Source organism: Mesoplodon mirus (assembly GCF_964341445.2).
Source record: "Mesoplodon mirus genome assembly, chromosome: 16".
Taxonomy (NCBI): Eukaryota; Metazoa; Chordata; class Mammalia; order Artiodactyla; family Ziphiidae; genus Mesoplodon; species Mesoplodon mirus.
This window is the reverse complement of record NC_138992.1, coordinates 31,241,242-31,265,136: the sequence shown is the minus strand read 5'-3', so window position 1 is coordinate 31,265,136 and position 23,895 is coordinate 31,241,242. Positions and strand designations below refer to the sequence as shown.

Sequence of the window (23,895 nt, the reverse complement as noted above, 5' to 3'; positions counted from 1 at the left end):
CAACCACTGCACCACCAGGGAAGCCCCCTAATAGCTTTGATATAATTTCCTTAAGCAAGCAATATCTAGTTCCACTGAATGTTTCCTCCTTAACATCTTACTCCCACAGTTTTTCTCTGCAATTTTAAACGTCTGTAAAATAATCTTAATTTTCCTGATTTATATCATATTTATTCTTAGGATCTTAAATTTATGGTTATTTCCCCTAGGAGTATCTTTCGTTTTGTATTCTTAACAAATGTTCTATTGTCTCAGTGCTATGAAAGAAAGAGATTTTTCTAGACACAGTATTTATCCACCATCAGCTTATTTCAAGTTTTATACACAGACATAGCCTACAATCATGTTTTAACTCCTTAAGGTAGAGGACTCTACTAACAAGACCAAGATTATGGGTTAGATCTCCAAGTGGATTATGGAGTCCTGTTTATTTGTCTCATGGCCAAAGATTACACTGTTGATCCTAATAAGCTGTTCTGCAAATGTGTACCTTTTGTTAAAAAATTGCCTAGAAGAATACGGATGGCTCAGTGCAAATTCATTACCGCCACTAGAAAATATTCAAAACACATGCCCTAATAAAAGAGGAAGAACGGGTTGCTATTCCTACCCTCAAGATGGTACTGATAAATATAATTTACTATATTTTCTGAAAAATCATTTTTTATATTACTGCATGTTGAGCAATGATACTTGGAAACTGAACTTATACTTTGTAATAAAATATCATACAATAATTCAGGAAGGTATCAGAATTACCTTATAGTAATAATTTCCCCTGGGTTTGCCCTTATGAACCAGCTACAGTTGATTTTAGCAGGATATTCAGAAGGCCAGCCTGGGCTCGTGATTATACCGCTTGGTACTTGAATTTGTTCTGGAGTTTCTCCACAAGCTGGAAGATAGTCAAAGCAATCTTAGTTAATTATTATACTTTAAAACAAAGCATTAAGTAAATCAGTATTTATTTTAAAAAAAACCTCAGACATCAAATCATATACAATAAAATATAGTACTGCCGACCTTAAAAAGCTTTTATTATTCTAATGAAATTATTTTATTTTCTTCCCTTTTAGTCAAAGTATCTTATTCTAATTAAATACGTCTTAGGGAGGTGTGGAAGTTTTCAAATTGGATCTCTGAATAACATTAAAATTGTTAAGATTGCTAGCGTTAGCCAGGGAGATCAGTTGATCCATCTATCTTTTTTCAAAATTCACTTTTAAATTTATTTTATTATAAACCAGTTAACGTTCAACTGAACTACTTTTTGGACACTTTAAATTAAAAAAAATCAGATAAATAGTCTTCTGAACAAAATAATTGAAGGAAAGCACATATAAAGATAACAGTAAGATGCTGGGTTGTTAAGAAGTTAGTGGATGATTGGATAAAAACAGCAAAACGTTACTTCAAAATTACTTCAAAGCAGTTCTTTAATTCATTCCATGAATACTTTGAAACTTTATTACGGGGTCATAAATGATTCCTAAATTATTTTAAAAATAAAGGTTTGAAATAGTCAGTGATTAAAGTAGCATGATGTGGTTAGATATCGAAATATCTTAGAATAGAGAATAAATTCAAACTACTACCAACACTTTCCCTGTATTATTCTCCTTTCATTATCTTGAACTCTCACAGTTCACATTTTACCAATCCAGAATTCAGCTGATAATCTGACAATTTATTCTCCCTTAATTTATAAAAGAGTCACTGGTTACAAGAAAATGGAATGAATGTTTAAACCTTCAGGAAAATGTACAATCTTGGAACCTCTTATCTGATACAATGGATTAGCTTATTTTTAAAGTGAGAGTGGATTAGAAGGAACAAATTAGAAGTGGGGAGAGCAGCTGCCAAAACGACCATTGTGTGTGTGTGTGTGTGTGTGTGTGTGTGTAATAGAGGTTATAGTCTGCTCAACTTAGGGTAATTATGCTAGGAAGTAATTTTACAAAGTTTGTATCCATAATGATCAAAATAAAAGCAAGCTATATTGCTCAAAGAGTCAATACTTATTTCTATAGAATTACCCATTCCCTGAAAAAAACATGCAATGGAGGTTTTAAACCTCTGCAGGTTCATGCCTAAAATGCGTCTAGTCTGGAATTAGGGTATACCGCCAAAGGGATCTTGATTTTAATCACTTTTCAAACACAGAGATTCATGGCATAAAACACAAGGATATAATATATCAAGAGCCTAGCATACATCTTATTGCCCACACACAAAGCTTCCAATTTTTTTTTGGTTAAATTTCATTAAGAGTAAAATTTCCCTTACAAAAAAGTGTAATTTGATACTTTAGAAAAAGACTAAATTTATCCAAATGTGATTCTATTTTGGGCTTATTAACACTGAAGTGCCAGTTTTGCTTCCAACCTTGTTCTAATGAGTTATTATCATAATAATTAATGAAAAGATGCCCTAAATCATTTATAAGACCTTTTTTCTTTCTTTACCTCCTCTTGCCAAAGCATTTTGTAGTAGTATACTGAACAAATTCTTAAGTTAATGAAGATACAGACATACAAATAAACTGGCAAAAACTATTATCATCTCTCCCCCAGGATGTAGAAAACTGTTCATTTTCATTAAAAGATTCATTTACATTAAAGAGAATAATACAATTTTGAGTTAAACCGTGTTTAACTTACAAGTATAACACTGTAAATGGCATATAAGTACTGAAATACTTATTAGCTGATCTAACAGCAGTGAGACACATCCAAAAACTGGGTGGGAATAATCTATGACAAAGCAAACAACTCTTAACCTTTAAGTAAATGGAGATGGAGAGACTAATTATAGGGAAAAACTAGAAATAATTTTATTAGGTTTTGCTTAAATTTTTTTCCCCCAAACATCTGAGAAACCCATAGGTGGTGCTCTTATACCAAAGACTAAAGAAATGATGATCTGGTATGGATGCTCAAAAATACTGTTGTGAATACTTTATTTTCACACAATTGCCAAAGGATAAGACATACCACTCGTAAATAAGAGTGGTTATTTTAAGATTCAGTATTTTACATTTTTAATTCACTTAGTACTTTTATAACATTATTTAAAAATATTAATGAGTCTCCCCAATCAAAAACAAAATTATTTTCTCTTAATGGGTTATGAATACATATTTTGCTTAAATTTTGCAACATGACTGAGTTTGGCATTTTGTTTTAGATCCAGCCAGTGGCTTTTTATCAACATTTTTATACGTACAATATTAATACATTGGGCATGTAGATTCATATACCCTAGCAGAACCGTAACTTATTGCCTTTTATATATGAGAAAGAATAAATCCAAATGCTCAGTGTGATAAACATTAAAAATCATAAAAAAATTTCCCTCCCTTTTGAGCTTAGAGTTTGCCTATATATACTGGCAGATTTGGAATCAGAAGACCTAGATGCCATCTGTTCTATCTGCCACTATTAGCTTTGCCACAGAATAAACTACTAAGCCTTTTTAAGACTTGGTTTCCTCATGTGTTAAAATAAGGAGTTGCTGTTTGGATATCTCTAAGGTCTATTTCAGCCCTAAATTATGGCCCCCCTCATCATCATAATATATTTCCACCACATTTCTGATACTTATCAGGATGCACTGATACATTTTTTTCGCATTTCATCACTTTGCATTTTCTCTTTGACCCACTGAGATCACACTTCCAATTCTTACCTTTACCCCTTAAGAACTGTTAGCAAGCAAAGGCCATCACTGAGCTCACCACCAAATCAAATGTACCCTCACTCCCAATGGTACCTGATCTTTCCAGAGCACCTGACAGTGTTTTCCTCTTGATACTGTACTACCTTGACTTTGCTGACATCACTCTTCTGGTTCTTCTAACTCAGATTATTCAGTGTTAGTTCTCTAGCACTAGATCCTTCTTCTTCAGAGAGCTCCTGATATACTGGTGTTCATGGTTCATGCCCAAGCCTTCTACTACTCTTCTCACTCTCTATGGAAGATCTCATTCACTCCTACATTTCCACTATGATCTATAGTTCATGAGTTTAAAAACCTTTAACCCAGAGATTTTGCATAATCAAGGGCCCACTGGACATTCCAACTTCAAATTCAACATGATCAGAACTGTGTGTTTCTCAAATCCTTCTCTTTATTCTATATTCTGAACTGTTATTATCTTAGGCATCATATTTGGCAACAGGAATAGTCATTTCACCTAATTCAAGTAAAAAGGACACTTACTTTAAGAATACCACAAGCAATCTCAAGGAAATAAAGCTCACAGCAACTAAAACTAGAAATCTCAAAGTCAGAACCTGAGGCTGCCTTCACCACCTCTTAAATCAAGGCTTGCTTTATCTCCTATACATCTGCCCCAATCTTCCAACTGGCTTTCTGAGTCCTCTATTTCTGAGTCCTCCTGCCCACAAGGGAGCTCCCTATGACACCTGGAATAATTATCAGGGAGTGGATGGAAAGCTGCCTCAATAGAATTTCAATAAAGATAAAAATGGTCTGTTTTGGTAAAAAATGTCTTGGTCCTATATTAATGTGGAGAGAAAAGGTATAGGATCTATGATAACACAGAGAAAGAGGGTATACTTAGATTTAAAGCTTCTAAAGACTGATTCCTATTTGCTACAAATCTATATGGGGACTGCAGGCAGGAGAAAACTGCTTCTTAGTCTCTTTGGAATTAAAAAAATGACTTAGTAAACAGGATTCTAGAACTTTCTTTAATAATAAAACATACATATATACATTAACTATAGGTTAGCTGATTAGGGAATGGGGCAGAATAGAAGCAATAAGGGTATGCAGTGAATGCTGAGGGAACTATTTCAAAGGAAAGAGAAACAGAGAAGAGGAAAGTAGAGAAGCCTGGGTGATTAATGAAAAGTGGTTGTGTTCTTAAAGATGCTTAATACTGGACAGATTGGTCAGTTTACAAAGCAAGCATACTTAGTATGAAGGCCATGGGTCACTGACAACACAGGGCAAGTACCAAGTGAGTATCAGAATCTGCAAGATGAATGACGTGGAAGTACAAGAGTGGTCCTTTGGCAGGCTGTGCCCCGTATGACACAGCTCAGCCCTGCTACTCAACAGGGAACCAAAGAAGTCCTGGCCAGGAAGAAACTCCTTCAGTTTGAAAATCCTCTTCTTGCAACTTGACTGGTTTTTTTTTTTTTTTTTTTTCGGTACGTGGGCCTCTCACTGTTGTGGCCTCTCCCGTTGCAGAGCACAGGCTCCAGACGCACAGGCTCAGCGGCCATGGCTCACGGGCCCAGCCGCTCCGCGGCATGTGGGATCTTCCCGGACTGGGGCATGAGCCTGTGTCCCCTGCATCGGCAGGCGGACTCTCAACCACTGCGCCACCAGGGAAGCCCTTGACTGGGTTTGTTGCTCACACTTAGCATCTTGATTTCTTTGAGTCCTTTAATACCTGAGCTGTCATAATGGAAATGTCAGAACAGTCAACATACTAAGGATGGACTGAGCCGGAAGGAGACAGAGGTTGGACGTGATACTATCCCTGAGAATTACTCCAAATTTTATTCCAATTTTTTCAAGAAGTCAGCAAACTGAACTTTTCTTTTTAGGGAAATAAGTAGTAGCACTCTAACAGCAATATTTACTAGCCAAGATGAGAAAGCTTTTAATTATCATTTAAAAGGTAAGAATCAGGGGGCATCTTCAAGATGGCAGAGGAGTAAGACGCGGAGATCACCTTCCTCCCCACAAACACATCAAAACTACATCTACATGTGGAACAACTCCTACAGAACACCTACTGAATGCTGACAGAAGACCTCAGACCCCCCAAAAGGCAAGAAACTCCCCACATACCTGGGTAGGGCAAAAGAAAAAAGAATAAACAGAGACAAAAGAATAGGGACGGGACCTGCACCAGTGGGAAGGAGCCATGAAGGAGGAAAGGTTTCCACACACTAGAAGCCCCTTCGTGAGTGGAGACTGCGGGTGGCAGAGGGGGAAAGCTTAGGAGCCGCGGAGGAGAGCGCAGCAACAGGGGTGCCAAGGGCAAAGCGGAGAGATTCCCGCACAGAGGATCGGTGCCAACCGGCACTCACCAGCCCGAGAGGCTTGTCTGCTAACCTGCCGGGGCAGGCGGGGGCTGGGAGCTGAGGCTCGGGCTTCCGTCGGATCCCAGGGAGAGGACTGGGGTTGGCTGTGTGAACACAGCCTGCAGGGGGTTAGTGCACCACGGCTGGCCGGGAGCGAGTCTGGGGAAAAGTCTGGAGCTGCCGAAGAGGCAAGAGACCATTGTTTTGGGGTGCTCGAGGAAAGGGGATTCAGAGCACCGCCTAAACGAGCTCCAGAGATGGGTGCAAGCCGCAGCTATCAGCGCGGACCCCAGAGACGGGCATGAGACGCTAAGGCTGCTGCTGCCACCACCAAGAAGCCTGTGTGCGAGCACAGGTCACTATCCACACCGCCCCTCCCTGGAGCCTGTGCAGCCCGCCACTGCCAGGGTCCCGTGATCCAGGAACAACTTCCCCGGAAGAACTAACAGCACTCAGCCTGTTGCAACATCACACCGGCCTCTGCCCCGCATTCCATACCCCTTCCTCCCCCCGGCCTGAGTGAGCCAGAGCCCCCTAATCAGCTGCTCCTTTAACCCCGTCCTGTCTGAGCGAAGAACAGATGCCCTCAGGCGACCTACATGCAGAGGCGGGTCCAAATCCAAAGCTGAGCCCCAGGAGCTGTGCGAACAAAGAAGAGAAAGGGAAATCTCTCCCAGCAGTCTCAGGAGCAGCGGATTAAATCTCCACAATCAACTTGATGTACCCTGCATCTGTGGAATACCTGAATAGACAACAAATCGTCCCAAAATTGAGGCGGTGGACTTTGGGAGCAACTGTAGACTTGGGGTTTCCTTTCTGCATCTGATTTGTTTCTGTTTTACATTTATCTTAGTTTAGTATTTAGAGCTTATTAGCATTTGTAGATTTGTTTATTGATTTGGTTGCTCTCTTCTTGTAATTATATATATATATATATATATTTCGTCCTTTTTCTCTTTTTGTGAGTGTGTATGTGTATACTTCTTTGTGTGATTTTGTCTGTACAGCTTTGCTTTTGTCATTTGTCCTAGGGCACTGACTGTCTGTTTTTTTTTTTTTAGTATAGTTTTTAGTGCTTGTTATCATTGGTGGATTTGCTTTGTTTCATTGCTCTCTTCTTTCTCTTTTTTTTATTACTTTTTAATTTTTACTAATTTTTTTATATTTTAATAACTTTCTTTCTCTCTCTCTCTTTCCTCCCTCCCTTCCTCCCTCCTTCTCTCTCTCTCTTTCTTTTGCTCCCTTTTCTTCTGAGCTGTGTGGCTGATAGGGGCTTGGTGCTCCGGCCGGGTGTCAGGCCTGAGCCTCTGAGGTGGGAGAGCTGAGTGCTGGACATTGGTCCACCAGAGATCTCCCAGCTCCACATAATATCAAATGGCGAAAGCTCTCCCAGAGATCTCCATCTCAATGCTAAGACCCACCTCCACTCAACGACCAGCAAGATACAGTGCTGGAGACCCTATGACAAACAACTAGCAAGACAGGAACAGAACCCCACCCTTAGCAGAGAGGATGCCTAAAATCATAATAAGGTCACAGACACCCAAAAAACACCACCAGATGTGGACCTGCCCACCAGAAAGACAAGATCCAGCCTAATCCACCAGAACATAGGCACCAGTCCCCTCGTCCAGGAAGCCTACACAACCCACTGAACCAACCTTACCCACTGGGAGCAGACACTAAAAACAACAGGAATTACGAACCTGCAGCCTGTGAAACGGAGACCCCAAACACAGTAAGTTAAGCAAAATGAGAAGTCAGAGAAATACACAGCAGATGAAGGAGCAAGGTAAAAACCAACTAGACCAAACAAATGAAGAGGAAATAGGCAGTCTGCTGAAAAAGAACTCAGAGTAATGATAGTAAAGATGATCCAAAATCTTGGAAACAGAATGGAGAAAATACAAGAAACGTTTCACAAGGACCTAGAAGAACTAAAGAGCAAACAAACAATGATGAACAACACAATAAATGAAATTTAAAATTCTCTAGAAGGAATCAATAGCAGAAAAGCTGAGGAAGAAGAACAGATAAGTGACCTGGAAGATAAAATAGTGGAAATAACTACCACAGAGCAGAATAAAGAAAAAAGAATGAAAAGAATTGAGGACAGTCTCAGAGACCTCTGGGACAACATTAAACACAACAACATTCGAATTCTAGGGGCCCCAGAAGAAGAAGAGAAAAAAAAAGGGACTGAGAAAATATTTGAAGAGATTATAGTTGAAAACTTCCCTAATATGGGAAAGGAAATAATCAACTCCAGGAAACGCAGAGAGTCCCATACAGGATAAATCCAAGGAGAAACACGCCAAGACACATACTAATCAAACTATCAAAAATTAAATACACAGAAAAAATATTAAAAGCAGCAAGGGAAAGCAACAATTAACATACAAGGGAATCCCCATAAGGTTAACAGCTGATCTTTCAGCAGAAACTCTGCAAGCCAGAAGGGAGTGGCAGGACATATTTTAAAGTGATGAAAGGGAAAAACTTACAACCAAGATTACTCTACCCAGCAAGGATCTCATTCAGATTTGATGGAGAAATTAAAATCTTTACAGACAAGCAAAAGCTAAGAGAATTCGGCACCACCAAACCAGCTCTAAAACAAATGCTAAAGGAACTTCTCTAGGCAGGAAACACAAGAGAAGGAAAAGACTTACAATAACAAACCCAGAACAATTAAGAAAATGGTAATAGGTACATACATATCGATAACTACCTTTAATGTAAATGGATTAAATGCTCGCACCAAAAGACACAGACTGGCTGAATGGATACAAAAACAAGACCCATATATATGCTGTCTACAAGAGACCCACTTCAGACCTAGGGACTGAAAGTGAGGGGATGGAAAAAGATATTCCATGCAAATGGAAATCAAAAGAAAACTGGAGTAGCAATTCTCATATCAGACAAAATAGACTTTAAAATAAAGACTATTACAAGAGACAAAGAAGGACACTATGTAATGATAAAGGGGTCAATCCAAGAAGAAGATATAACAAATGTAAAAATTTATGCACCCAACATAGGAGCACCTCAATACATAAGGCAAATGCTAACAGCCATAAAAGGGGAAATCAACAGTAACACAATCATAGTAGGGGACTTTAACACCCCACCTTCACCAATGGACAGATCATCCAAAATGAAAATAAATAAGGAATCACAAGCTTTAAATGATACATTAAACAAGATGGACTTAGTTGATATTTATTGGACATTCCATCCAAAAACAGCAGATTACACTTTCTTCTCAAGCGCTCATGGAACATTCTCCAGGATAGATCATATATTGGGTCACAAATCAAGCCTTGGTAAATTTCAGAAAACTGAAATCATATCAAGTATCTTTTCTGACCACAACGTTATTAGATTAGATATCAATTACAGGAAAAACACTGTAAAAAATACAAACACATGGAGGCTAAGCAATATACTACTAAATAACCAAGAAATCACTGAAGAAATCAAAGAGGAAATCAAAAAATACTAGAAACAAATGACAATGAAAACACGACGACCCAAAAAACTATGGGATGCAGCAAAAGCAGTTCTGAACCAGGAAGAAACAAAATATAAACAGACCAATCACAAGCACTGAAACTGAAACTGTGATTAAAACTCTTCCAACAAACAAAAGCCCAGGACCAGATGGCTTCACAGGCCAATTCTATCAAACATTTAGAGAAGAGCTAACGCCCATCCTTCTCAAACTCTTACAAAATATACCAGAGGGGGGAACACTCCTAAACTCGTTCTATGAGGCCATCATCACCCTGATACCAAAAACAGACAAAGATGCCACAAAAAAAGAAAACTACAGGCCAATATCACTGATGAACATAGATGCAAAAATCCTCAACAAAATACTAGCAAACAGAATTCAACAACACATTAAAAGGATCACACACTATGATCAAGTGGGGTTTATCCCAGGAATGCAAGGATTCTTCAATATATGCAAATCAATCAATGTGATAGACCATATTAACAAATTGAAGGAGAAAAACCATATGATCATCTCAAAAGATGTAGAAAAAGCTTTAGACAATATTCAACACACATTTATGATAAAAACCCTCCAGAAAGTAGGCACAGAGGGAACTTACCTCAACATAATAAAGGCCATATATGAGAAACCCCCAGCCAGCATCGTTCCCAATGGTGAAAAACTGAAACCATTTCCACTAAGACCAGGAACAAGACAAGGTTGCCCACTCTCACCACTATTACTCAACACAGTGTTGGAAGTTTTAGCCACAGCAGAGAAGAAAAAGAAATAAAAGGAATCCAAATGGGAAAAGAAGAAGTAAAACTGTCACTGTTTGCAGATGACATGATACTACACATAGAGAATCCAAAAGATGTTACCAGAAAATTACTAGAGCTAATCAATGAATCTGGTAAAGTTGCAGGATACAAAATTAATGCACAGAAATCTCTTGCATTCCTATACACTAATGATGAAAAATTTGAAAGAGAAATTAAGGAAACACTCCCATTTACCACTGTAACAAAAAGAATAAAATACCTAGGTATAAACCTCCCTAAGAGACAAAAGACCTGTATGCAGAAAGCTAAAAGACACTGATAAAAGAAATTAAAGATGATACAAACAGATGGAGAGATCCATGTTCTTGGATTGGAAGAATCAACACTGTGAAAATCACTATACTACCAAAAACAATCTACAGATTCAATGCAATCCCTATCAAACCACCAATGGCATTCTTCACAGAACTAGAACAAAAAATTTCACATTTTGTATGGAAACACAAAAGATCCCGAATAGCCAAAGCAATCTTGAGGAAGAAAAATGGAGCTGGAGGAATCAGGCTCTCTGACTTCAGACTACTACAAAGCTACAATAATCAAGACAATATGGTACTGGCATAAAAACAGAAATATAGATTAATGAAACAGGACAGAAAGCCTAGAGATAAACCCACACACATATGGTCACCTTATCTTTGATAAAGGAGGCAAGAATATACAATGGAGAAAAGACAGCCTCTTCAATAAGTGGTGCTGGGAAAACTGGACAGCTACATGTAAAAGAATGAAATTAGAACACTCCCTAACACCATACACAAAAATAAACTCAAAATGGATTAAAGACCTAAATGTCAGTCCAGACACTATAAAATTCTTAGAGGAAAACATACGGAGAACACTCTATGACATAAATCATAGCAAGATCCTTTGTGACCCACCTCCTATAGAAATGGAAATAAAAACAAAAATAAACAAATGGGACCTAATGAAACTTAAAAGCTTTTGCACAGCAAAGGAAAGCATAAACAGAATTTTTAAATTAAATTATTTATTTTATTTATTTTTATTTTTGGCTGCACTTGGGCTTTCTCTAGTTGTGGTGAGCAGGGTTTACTCTTCGTTGTGGTGTTTGGGCTTCTCATGGCAGTGGCTTCTCTTTGTTGCAGAGCACGGGTTCTAGGTGCGCGGGCTTCAGTAGTTGTGGCACGTGGGCTCAGTAGTTGTGGCTTGCAGTCTCTAGAGCACAGCCTCAGTAGCTGTGGCGCCCAGGCTTAGTTGCTCCACAGCATGTGGGATCTTTCCAGACCAGGGCTCAAACCTGTGTCCCCTGCATTGGCAGGCGGATTCTTAACCGCTGCGCCACCAGGGAAATGAAAAGACAACACTCAGAATGGGAGAAAATATTTGCAAACGAAGCAAGTGACAAAAGATTAATCTCCAAAATATACAAGCAGCTCATGCAGCTCAATATCAAAAAAACAAACAACCCAATCCAAAAATGGGTAGAAGACCTAAACAGACATTTCTCCAAAGAAGATATACAGATTGCCAACAAACACATGAAAGGATGCTCAACATCAGTAATCATTAGAGAAATGCAAATCAAAACTACAATGAGGTATCACCTCACACAGAATGGCCATCATCAAGAAATCTACAAACAATTAATGCTGGAGAGCGTGTGGAGAAAAGGAAACCCTCCTGCACTGTTGGTGGGAATGTAAATTGATACAGCCACTATGGAACAGTATGGAGGTTCCTTAAAAAACTAAAAATAGAACTACCATACGACCCAGCCATCCCACTACTGGGCATATACCCTGAGAGAACCATAGTTCAAAAAGGGTCATGTACCACAATATTCACTGAAGCTCTAGTTACAATAGCCAGGACATGGAAGCAACCTAAGTGTCCATTGACAGATGAATGAATAAAGAAGATGTGGCACATATATACAATGGAATATTACAGCCATAAAAAGAAACGAAATTGAGTTATTTGTAGTGAGGTGGATGGAATTTGTCATACATAGTGAAATAAGTCAGAAAGAGAAAAACAAATACTATATGCTAACACATATATATGGAATCTAAAAAAAAAAAAAAATGGTTCTGAAGAACCTAAGGGCAGGACAGGAATAAAGATGCAGACATAGAGAATGGACTTGAGGGCACGGGGAGGGTAAGCTGGGACGAAGTGAGAGAGTGGCATGGACATATATACACTACCAAACGTAAAACAGATAGCTAGTGGGAAGCAGTCGCATAGCACAGGGAGATCAGCTCGGTGCTTTGTGACCGCCTGGAGGGGTGGGATAGGGAGGGTGGGAGGGAGACGCAAAAGGGAGGGGATATGGGAATATATGTATATGTATAACTGATTAAATTTGTTATAAAGCAGAAGAAAAATAAAATTAAACAACTGGTTAAAAAAAATTTTTTTTTAATTAAAAATAAATAAATAAAGTTAAAAATCAGTGCAAGCAGAAAACTTTATATTAATTTATCACTCACACTCCGGATACTCTTTCATTACTTGCAGACTTATTTCCAGAAATCATACATTTCTATGGCAAGCAGGATATCCTATATCCAGAATGAATATTAAATGGATATTCATTCCTCTGTATTAGTACAGATACTTAAGAATGAACACTGCAATATCTTTATTCCTATTATTTTTAGTGTTTTTTTAAGGACCAAAATATTCACTTGGTCCTCAACTCTATTCAAGGCAGGTAATTCCTTGCTTTCTTAAAGCTCACTAATGTCCAGAACAAACAAATAATAATCAGAGGCTACATGGCAGTAAAATAATATATATTTTAAAAAGTCAAGGTAGGTACAAAATATGGAAAAAGATAGAAGGAAAAATAGAAAAAACAGTTTTTTAAGTTGTAATAGGGTCACAGCACAATATGAATAAGATCAGAAGAGTACTCTTTTTTTTTTTTTTTTTTGTGGTATGCGGGCCTCTCACTGTTGTGGCCTCTCCCGTTGCGGAGCACGGGCTCCGGACGCGCAGGCTCAGTGGCCATGGCTCACGGGCCCAGCCGCTTCGCGGCACGTGGGATCTTCCCGAACCGGGGCACGAACCTGCGTCCCCTGCATCGGCAGGCGGACTCTCAACCACTGCGCCAAGAGGGAAGCCCCAGGAGAGTACTCTTAATGGAACTAGCTAACTAGCTTTATCCTAAAACTTCTAAGGGCAAGAGTAATTTTGAAGTTTGCTACCAAAGCATAAGATAAAATGAATACAGAAGATTCAACCTTTTCTGTCTTTTTTTAAAAGGACATAAAAGTGCAATTTATTTCCTGGAAGAGCATAAAAACGATTGATATGTTACTACATTTTCTAAATTTAAGCACTCCAGGTGAATGAAATGCTAAGCAAACTACGACTTCTATTTCCTGAATGGGAAAAACTATTAATTTCTGAAGTTTACTGTGATTCTTGCCGGAAACATAGAAGAGGTAAGGCAGAATCAGCACATGAGCAAAGATAAATTGGCCTTGGAGTTCACAATTTTCTAAGTCATTTCTATCAGCCTTGATATAGTTTTTAGTATACTCACATCTTCTTCTGAGAGTGTTCCAGTCTTGGTGTCTTCTGTCAAGGGTGATACCCAGAAACAAAACTAATATCAGACTCTGTTAGGGAGGAGTACAGAACTATGATGGACTTTGTTCTGGATACTGTATTTCTATCACTGCAGCTTAAGATCAAACCACCCCCTAACTTGTATTGGTCTGTTAGTCAACTTGAAAACCAAAATTCAGTTTGCCTACCTGCTAAGTGACTGGCTTTTGCACAACAGATGCATAGTATCTTTAAATCCATGCCTTAGCAAAAGTACAAAAAATTAACATGATCTCACACTGAAGAATTATTCTCAAAGTAAAAAAAGGTTTATTCTCAAAGTTAAAGAATGGAAAAGAAAATGTCAAAATGTTTGAATGCAACTTGTTTTTTACCTTCAATGGATCTGGCCCACTCACTTGAGCAGATAAACTTCACTTCTACCATCTAAGCATCGCACACTTCTGTCACATTACAACCTGTTCTGTCCATGGTCCTGGTACATTTAATGTTCTGCTGTTGAGTTTATTTATTGTTTATTATAGTAATAAACAATTATAAGATATAACAATCTTGCTATAAATATGTCATTGTTCAGTAAATATGTGATAACATATGAAATGTTATGACTATGTAAATGCTTCACATAAAATATATTATTGTATAATAAAATGTTATAAACAATATTTAATTATATAGCATATAATATTACATATAAAAGTATAATATATAATATAATAAACATTTATAATATATGAACTTTATAATACTATATACTATAGTACTATATAATACTATATACTATAGTACTATATAATACTATATACTATAGTACTATATAATACTACCATTACTTTCTTTTCTAAAACTTACAGGGAATGCTCTCCAAAAGCTGAAGTGTCTCAAAAATAAACTCTGAAGGCAGGCAATGCCTTTAAAAGTTACTAGTTTCCTAAACTAATGTGTTGTTGGTTTTTTAAAAAAATGTACTCTGTCTTGTATTCTCCACTCACTTTCTTCATTTGAAGGACAGTTTCTTGGGTTCATACTAAGTTCTATTTTTATATTCTAAAATCCTAAAAACCCTAAAATATATAAGCTTTCTTTTTTTCTCTCCATTTGAAACATGGATAAAAGACACTGTATTGGACAAAAGAATTGGTGAAATTCTTTTTCATAAGTTTAGCAAGAGGTCCAGGTATTTAACTGAATAACTGAAAATAACAAAATAACAGGAAAGGTACAAAGGGGCACCTGCTGCTTTATTCATGCAACTTTTCTACATTAAAAAAAAAAAGCTGTAAACTGCTATCAAATAATTATAGGTTAAGCTTCATTTCCTTTCAGACTTTTTGTTTGGAAGATCTGAAAATTCTAGAATAATAAAAGTATTACCAGACTAGATGTTCTTCCACAGAAAGTTCAAATTACTGTATTATTATTTAACTGTGGTTAAAACAAAAGCCATTTTACTATAGTGCTCCACACTTCTGTAAAATGTTGCTAAACAATCTGTAAGCAAACTACTGCAATTTAGAAAATAATATCTCCTACTTTAAAAGGCCACAACTAAATTATTAGTTTAAAAAGACTTATAGGACCAGCAGTGTGCTAGGCCTTTGAGTACTAGAATAGGAACTATAAAATGAAAAAACGCAAAAGCAAGAAAGGGTGATGATTTTGACGAAATAAAAATTCTGACAGAACAAAGGAAGAACAACACCTAACAACTACTATTTTCTATACTCTGCTAATTCAGTTAACATGAACAAGGATTAAGAAAGAAACTTCCCAAGCAGATAACTCTCTTTCTCCACACCCAGAAACTTCAGCCTTGCCTAACAAAAGATTTGAAGTCAAATGTAAAGTAGACTCAAGATCAGGCTAACCTCAGGTAGAGCTTTTAGCTACGGATGTTATGAGGTACGAACATTTAGCAGCTGTATCACTGGTGAATTGGGAATAACGTGTTAAACTTCATACATAAAAACTTTCTAATCGAGAAAGCACATGCCCCAACATTTGTTCCTACTAGCCACCAGAAAATCATTTTTAAATTTCAGGGTAGTTCTTGCCTAACCATAAAAGCCAATCCTATTCTTTTATTCTTTGCAATGTCACAACTCCAGGCCATGAATCAAGAGGAGAAATAAACAGTTACATTTCTGAACAGTTTGGGGAAAATAAAAGGTTGGGACTTTAATAGAAACATAGTAAGAAAACAGTTAAACCGGAAAAACATGCATTATATGCAGTGTAAATGCTCTCATACCTTGCAGATAGCTGTGTAGATCAATACAATCCTTTTTGAAGGCAATCTGACAAAAGGTTTCTAGAGTCACTACATTATTTATGACGTTTGATACAGAAATTCCAATTCTAGAAATCTACGCTAAAGAAATAATCTCAGAAATTAAAAAAGGGCTATAATCTCAGAAATTAAAAAAGGGCTAAATGTATATTAATATGTTCCTTGCAACACGATACAGACTAGGGAGAACCCATTGGAAAAGAATCCATTGATATGTTTAACAACATTACAATATAGCCACAGGACGGAAATTTTATACAGGCATTAAAATAACTATGTAAAAAATATATTCTATAAAATGTTAAATAGAAAAGGCAGGAGATAAAATTAGTTACAATCCAAATGCATATACACTTACCTTTAAGGTACGCACAGAAAAAGTACAAATGAAGTAAATTATAATATTATTAATTATACTAAGAATGCAGGGTTAATGGGTGATTTTCGTAATCTTTTTGCTCTTTTTCCAATTTTTCTAAACATTTAATGAAACTTGTATAATGCATAAACAGAATTTGTGAAAACAAGTAAAAAACTGATTTGGAAGTAATCAAGAGTAATGAGGACATAATCAAATTATATCTAGAATTACACTTTTTTTTTTTTTTTTTTGCGGTACGCGGGCCTCTCACTGTTGTGGCCTCTCCCGTTGCGGAGCACAGGCTCCAGATGCGCAGGCTCAGCGGCCATGGCTCACGGGCCCAGCCACTCCGCGGCATGTGGGATCTTCCCGGAGCGGGGCACGAACCCGTGTCCCCTGCATCGGCAGGCGGACTCTCAACCACCGCACCACCAGGGAAGCCCTAGAATTACTTTTTTTAAAAAAATTGAAGTATAGTTGATTTACAATGTTGTGTTAGTTTCAGGTATCCAGCAAAGTGATTCAGTTATACATGTGTATATATGTATATATCTATTCTTTTTCAGATTCTTTTCCATTATAGGTTATTATATCTAGAATTATTCTGACTCAAATAAATATAGATTATAGAGTAAAATTCAATTAAAGTGGATACATATTAAAAATCAAATATATTTGTTCAATTTGTATAAATCAATCTGATCTAAAAAAGTTTCATTCTATGTAGCAGATGAGCAATACATTAGCTATTTTACAAATTTAGACATTTAACAAAGAACATGAGTCATTTAATTTACATTTTTAAAAAGAACATTAAAATAGCCTTCCTATTGTCTCATATATACAATTATATTACTTGCAGTTTCTATGATGTAATTTCATAATGATTTTCACATATTATTAGATTTACGAAAATACCATTTGTCTTTTCTCCTTTCTCTATTTTATAAATGAAAGCAGATTTAAATTTCCGAACCATGAAAAGTTCTAAAGAAAAAAATATGTAAAAGAGAATACTTTATCCAGTCATTCTTTTCCATTATACAACCACTAGATGTATACTTTCTTGATAATTTACATTGTCTTATGACAATTCCTATAGCATAAGAACCAGCAAAAGGACAAAAACATATCTCTAAGCAAAGATCTGAGGAGGATGAAAATGACTAGAACGTTAGAAATAGAAACAAATTACCCTAAGCGTAAGAACCCAAACTATATTATCAAGCAAAAATTGTTAATTCCCATAAAAATTATATGAATAAACAAAACTAAGTACTTAGTACTACTCACAATTAAATAAAGTAAGAAAAATACGAAGTCATTTACTACACACCAGACATTGTAACGAGGCCTTTTAAATAAATTCGTGATCCAACTTAACGTGGTCATTATTTACCATAGGATTTACTACATTAAGGCCACATTACAGGGGCATTTTTCACATGTCTACTTTCTCCATTAAATGTAAGTTCCTGTGGCAGTACTATTTTACTTACTGCTAACTCCCACCCTTCTTGGCACAAGGTACACATCAGGTGTTTAATACATGCTGAATGAATTTAATTCACTACAGATAGGGTGGCTCTACCTCCCAAACTGTCCAGGATGGTTCTGGTTTTGCCTGTGGTATCAGCATTATTAAAAACAGTATACCCTTTTGCTTTCAAAGTGTCCTGATTTGGACCACAAATTACCTGAAAATACTACTGCATGTAAGTTAAAATTCTTTCTAAAATGTCATTAAAATTTCCAGAATGCAAAGAATGAATGAGCTAAGGCACTGAGCACTGTCAAATAAAGTAGCAGAGGCAAAAAGAGCAGGTGCGGAGCAGAAGCAGGCAGCACCACAGAACACTGAGTCACCTCACCACTTCTGTTGCTTGCTGGTCTCGAGAAAGCAAGTCCTACGTTTAGAGATTCTTCCAAAAGCTAATTTTCCATTTATACCAGCACTGAAAGGACTCTCATTTCAACTGGGGATGCAAGGAATTCAGAAGGCTTATACTATATCAAGCATTACACCTTCTACAGTTCCATATTGACTAAATAAAGAAAAATTGCAATGAATCTGTATATCCAAAAGCACCTTTTGAGAGAGCATTCATTTATATTTTTAATGGTACGACTGGAATAGACTTCATGTTATTCTTCTCTTTCCATAGAAGAAAGATTTTATAAGACCAACCTTCAGAAAAACAATAAGGCATAAACAATGAGCTCTGAAATTAAGTAATTTATTGACACATAAATACATTTAGTTAAAACACTCATTTTTTTATGGGCAGAACTGTGCCAACCCCAAAACTCCTATGTTAAAGTCCTAACTGCCAGTACCTCAGAATGTGACTGGATTTGGAGACAGGATCTTTAAAGAGGTAACTAAATTACAGTGAGGTCATATGGGTGGGCCCTAATCCAATATGCCTGGTGTCCTAATAAGGAGAGATCAGGACGCAGACACACACAGAGGGAAGACCGTGTGAAGATAACAGGTAGAAGACTGCCATCTACGAGCCAAAGAAAAGTGCCTCAGAAGAAACCAACCCTGCTAATACCTTGATCGTGGACTCCTAGCCTCCAGAACTATGAGAAAATAAACCTGTAAATCCACATAATTCAGCAAACCAATATTTTCAAATAACTAATTCATATTACAAAATGATGCATGGTGAAAAAAAACCCATTTAAAGGGCAAGAAAGGCCACTGGATTTTTGCAAAACAGAGAACAAAATGTTCACTGATATGGTTTCAGATCCTACTTGCAACTAACCTTTAAGAAACAAGCACTTGTTGAGCTTTGGTATAGGATCAAAGAAGAATATTCACAATTATCTGAAAAAGACTATGGAAATACTCCTCTCTTTTCAAATTACACAACCGTGTGAGGCTGGATTGTCTTCATATTGTCAAACAAAGCAATATGTTACAAAAGTCTGAGCGTAGAAACAGATGTGAGAATCCAGGTATCTCCTTTTAAGCCAATCTTCAAAAGGTTTGCAAAATTATAAAACAATACCATTCTTCTTATTGATGTATTTAATTTTTACATTTTTAATAAAATTATGTTATTGATGTAAGCATGCAATAGACACTACTTTCATTAGCAAATGAATTAAGAAGTTTTTAAACAACTTCTCAGTTTTAATTTCTAATACAGTAATTATCAGTAGCTATAACCTACATAAACAAAAACTCTTTGAAGTCCTTGTTAGGGGCTGAATTGTGTCCTCCCCACACTCATTTGTTGAAGGCCTAACCCTCAATGTGACTGTATTTGGAAGCTAGGGACTTTAAGGAGGTAACTCATAAGGATGGGGCCCTACTCCTGTAGGACTGGGGTCCTTATAAGAAGAGGAAGAGACACCACAGGCCTCTCTCTCTGAGTGCACACAGAGGAAAGGTCATGTGAGGACACAGCGAGAAGGCACCATCTGCGAGTCAGGAAGAAAGGTCTTCAGACCAGAAACCAATCCCACCAGCGCCTTGACCTTGGACTTCTAGCCTCTAGAACTGAGAAAATAAATATCTATTATTTAAGCCACTCAGACTTTGGTATTTTGTTATGGCAGCCTGAGCAGTCCCTGATAGTGTTAAAAGCTTAAAAGGGGTCCTGAGAACAAAAAATCTGAAAATCACTGAATTAGACAGTAACTATTCGGATGTGTAAATTAAATGTTTCTACACAACTTCTTACTTCATAATTACAACTTGGAAAAGTAATCATAATTTTCATTAGCTATCCAAAGTAGAAAAAGGGAGAAAATTAAGATCAACTCTAAATGAACCTTTTTTAACTTGATGTACACAACTGTATGCCACTTGAAAGCATATGAAAATGGGGAAACACACTGTAAAAGAATTAACGCAGGCTGCAAAAGCGCCTGCTTTTTATTTTCAGGAAACCAGGCTTGTCAATCTGCTTGGCCTAGCACAGACTAACTCTTAGAGTACTTAAGTCTATTCACTTTCTGAATATAAAATGAGACATAAAACAAAACAGAAAAACATTCAGTTTTCCTTCATGAGAAAAAAATAACCAAAAAATTCCAAGAAGACATGAAGAAATCAATCAATAAATTGATAAATATACCAAGTGCAATTTTTTTAATCACACAAAACTTATCAAGAATATAGGGAAATAATAAAATAGTAAGAAACTCTATTTCCATATATGCAAAAAATTAAAGATTCTGCTCTCCTAGTAATTGTAGTTGATAATGCAAAAATGGTATCAAAGTTGTAGAAGTCACCCAAGAATGAAAAAAAAAATTTTTTTATTGAAATGTAGTTGATTTAAAATGTTTTGTTAGTTTCAGGTACACAGCAAAGTGATTCAATTATGTGTGTGTGTGTGTGTGTGTGTGTATACATGTATATTCTTTTTCAGATTCTTTTCCATTACCGTTTATTACAAGATATTGAATATATTTCTCCATGCTATACAGTAGTTCCTTGTTTTTTATTTTACATATTTAAGAATGAACATTTTAATAGTTATGGGCCCTTAAATAATTATTAAGTTATAAAAGCTTAGATGAGTGGAAAAAAATGCATTTACCTCAACAAGTTTCTGAATTTCATGCACACAAATATGTTGTTTGGTTGCTTTTTAGTAACATATAAATTGTGCACTCAAGTACTACAGTTTTATGCATAGTAGTATTTTTAATCTAAAAAATCAAGCAAAATGCTTAATTTCTAAGGCTCTAATGCTAGGAATAGCATTCAAAATTACATTTTAATAAATTTCATTTCATATAACTTTGTATGTAAAGAAAACACTAATTCAACTTGAGCTAACTTTTTCTCTTGGCTCAGTGTTTGTATGGAAAAATAATTATGCAGTCCGTTTGGAAAAATATAATCAATCCATGGGCATGCAAGTATCAATTTTATCTTATGAGAATTTCTCCATATTCCAGTTACTTCATTCCTTATTACATGCTGCAAAAAGCAGTAATAATTTTTATAGCCAAATATCACTTCATAAGATACCAGGTGGCTGTCAATATTTACCACAGAAGTCATGCATGAAATTTAAACATTACAAAAAATGACTTACCAGTTGACACTCCTGAAATATGCACATTTTCAGAATGTTCTGCAAGAGCACCATTTCCTAAAATTAAACATAATGAATAAACTAATTTCCAAGATAAAATTTAAAAAAAAATTTCAGATTCTCCCTCTAATAGAAAAACAGGTGCATAGAGCTACTTGTAATATCCAGAAATGAAATTGAAGTCTCTTACAATAATCTTCAAAACAGTACTAGGCAGCCCAAAATTATAATAGTAGTAGGGAAATCAAAACGTTTTGGAAATCACAACAATGTAGTGTAATATAAAGGCCAAATATATAGATCTGATTAATACCAGAAAGAATTTTCTATCAAGTTAATAATCAAAAGATAACTTAGTACTATTACCAGAAAAGAGACAATCACATACTTTTTAAAAAACAGCATTCCTCTAAAAGCATGCTTAATTAGACCAGAATGTGCTTACTGCTGGGGTCACACATGTGTGTCCAATGTCCTATGTTTTGCATTACCTTCTAAATCCTTCAACATCTTCTCATCAACAACTCTAACAGTCTTTAGAGTAGGGACATGATTATATCCTATTTTGGTAGCCCCTGATTTTCTACACCTCCTACCACAAAGTTGGGCAAATGGAAGCATTCAAGTAACTTACTGAAATGAGTTACTAAGTGTTACCTAGTAAAATAAAAGTGGTTTTTAAAAGACTCCCATTTAAAATAGAGATTATTTACTCCTTTAAATCAGTAAAGTGTCCCTCAGCTGTTCTTTTTAAAAATTTAATTTAGTTTTATTATAAATTATTTCCATCTACCTCTGTTCTTTCTTTTCTTTCTACAAGTTGCTCATCTTTACTTCTGAAGTTTTCTCTTTCTCTATGCATAAGGTCAATTTGGCAACACAACAGTTCAGGAATCCAGCTGACAGAGAGAGAATTCTCCCTGGAGTGGGGCAGGGGAGGAAGCTAGGTGGGAGAAACTTAGATGGCAAAAGCAGAATTCTCCTGATGGTTGAAAGAGTAGAGACAATAGCAAATATTATAATTAACAACTTATCTTTTACAACCATCACACTTCTATGGTTGCTTGATTACTGTAGAGCATCCCCCAATGCGCTAAGTTCTAGGACAGCAGAATCTGTGTAAACTTGCCACATCACTGTATGCACGGTTCCTAGAACAGAGCAGGTGCTCAAAGAGCTAACAAATGATGAATAAATGAGGGAGTTCATGATGATTAAATGAAATCATGCCAATTAAGCACCTGATATAGTGCCTGACACACAGCACTGAAGAGGAATTCATTTTTGTAACTGTGTAAAATATATTTTTACTATTACTAAAGAATAAAATAATAGTGATAAAACAACCTTCGTAGTTCAACTACAGCTACAGCCTTCAAAATTAAAAGAAATGTTATGTTTCCCTCCATTAAAAATGATACAGTGGAAATGGTGACAAAGGTGTGTAAGCTATATTTATTACACAAATCTGATTACAGTTATTTAAGTACTGTGCTTTAGTACCACAGAAGCCACAACTTAATTTTCCTAACAATGTTAAATGTTACAGACATAGAAATGAAACTACTAGAAAGCTCCTACATTATTTCTTTAATGTGTACCAATGTGAAAATTGGTATCCTAAACAAAATGGTATAAGAAACTGATTCAATAAAACAACTAACAAGATTTGCCAAAGGTCAGTATAAGTTGCCTAAACCTTTGCTACTTACAAGTATATCAGCAGTACTGGCATTACCGGGAGCTTATTAGAAATGCAGAGTCTCAGGCCTTACCCCAGATTATTGAATCAGAATTTACATTTTAACAAGATCATCCCCCACTCCCAGTGATTTGTATGCACATTAACATTTGAGAGCCAATGGCTTAAACCTTCTACTTCTATAGTAGATACAACTCCAAATTAAAGCTGTGTAATTTGTGACCCTAAGGTTTCCAATATCCTTAAGGCAGCATATTAAATTATCCTTAGGAGTTTTAATATTAGATATATTTTATACATTAAATTTTTATTCTAATTCAGTAAACAGAGTAAAGATGGGCAGAAGGAAAACAGTAACATAATGCAGTATCTAAGACTGTGGATTCTGGACTAGATTGCTAGGATTCTAACACCAGTTTCACTTCTTACTTGCTGTGCAATTTAGGGCAAGTTACATAACCTCTTTGTGTCTTACTTTCATCTCAAAAACAGAGCAGATAATACCTATCTTATAGGGCTTA

The 23,895-nt window shown here is 36.2% G+C and overlaps 1 protein-coding gene and 1 long non-coding RNA gene across 3 annotated transcripts in view; both read right to left on the bottom strand.

The window, feature by feature from the left end:
• LRP12 (LDL receptor related protein 12) overlaps positions 1-23,895 on the bottom strand; it is a 79,305-nt gene that overhangs the window by 19,186 nt on the left and 36,224 nt on the right. Inside the window, exons 2-3 of one of the 2 annotated variants that reach the window (XM_082601214.1) lie at positions 21,673-21,729; positions 760-895 (exon numbers count right to left, since the gene is read on the bottom strand). In XM_082601214.1, coding sequence (XP_082457340.1) covers positions 760-895; positions 21,673-21,729 — 193 coding nt within the window. The remainder of the gene's footprint in view (positions 1-759; positions 896-21,672; positions 21,730-23,895) is intronic. The other variant, XM_082601215.1, reaches the window with a different exon arrangement.
• LOC309792017 lies at positions 11,666-16,227 on the bottom strand. The gene is made up of 3 exons (XR_014291594.1): positions 16,207-16,227; positions 13,930-13,964; positions 11,666-11,709 (listed from the first exon to the last, which is right to left on the bottom strand). It is a non-coding gene; the product is annotated as an uncharacterized lncRNA (long non-coding RNA).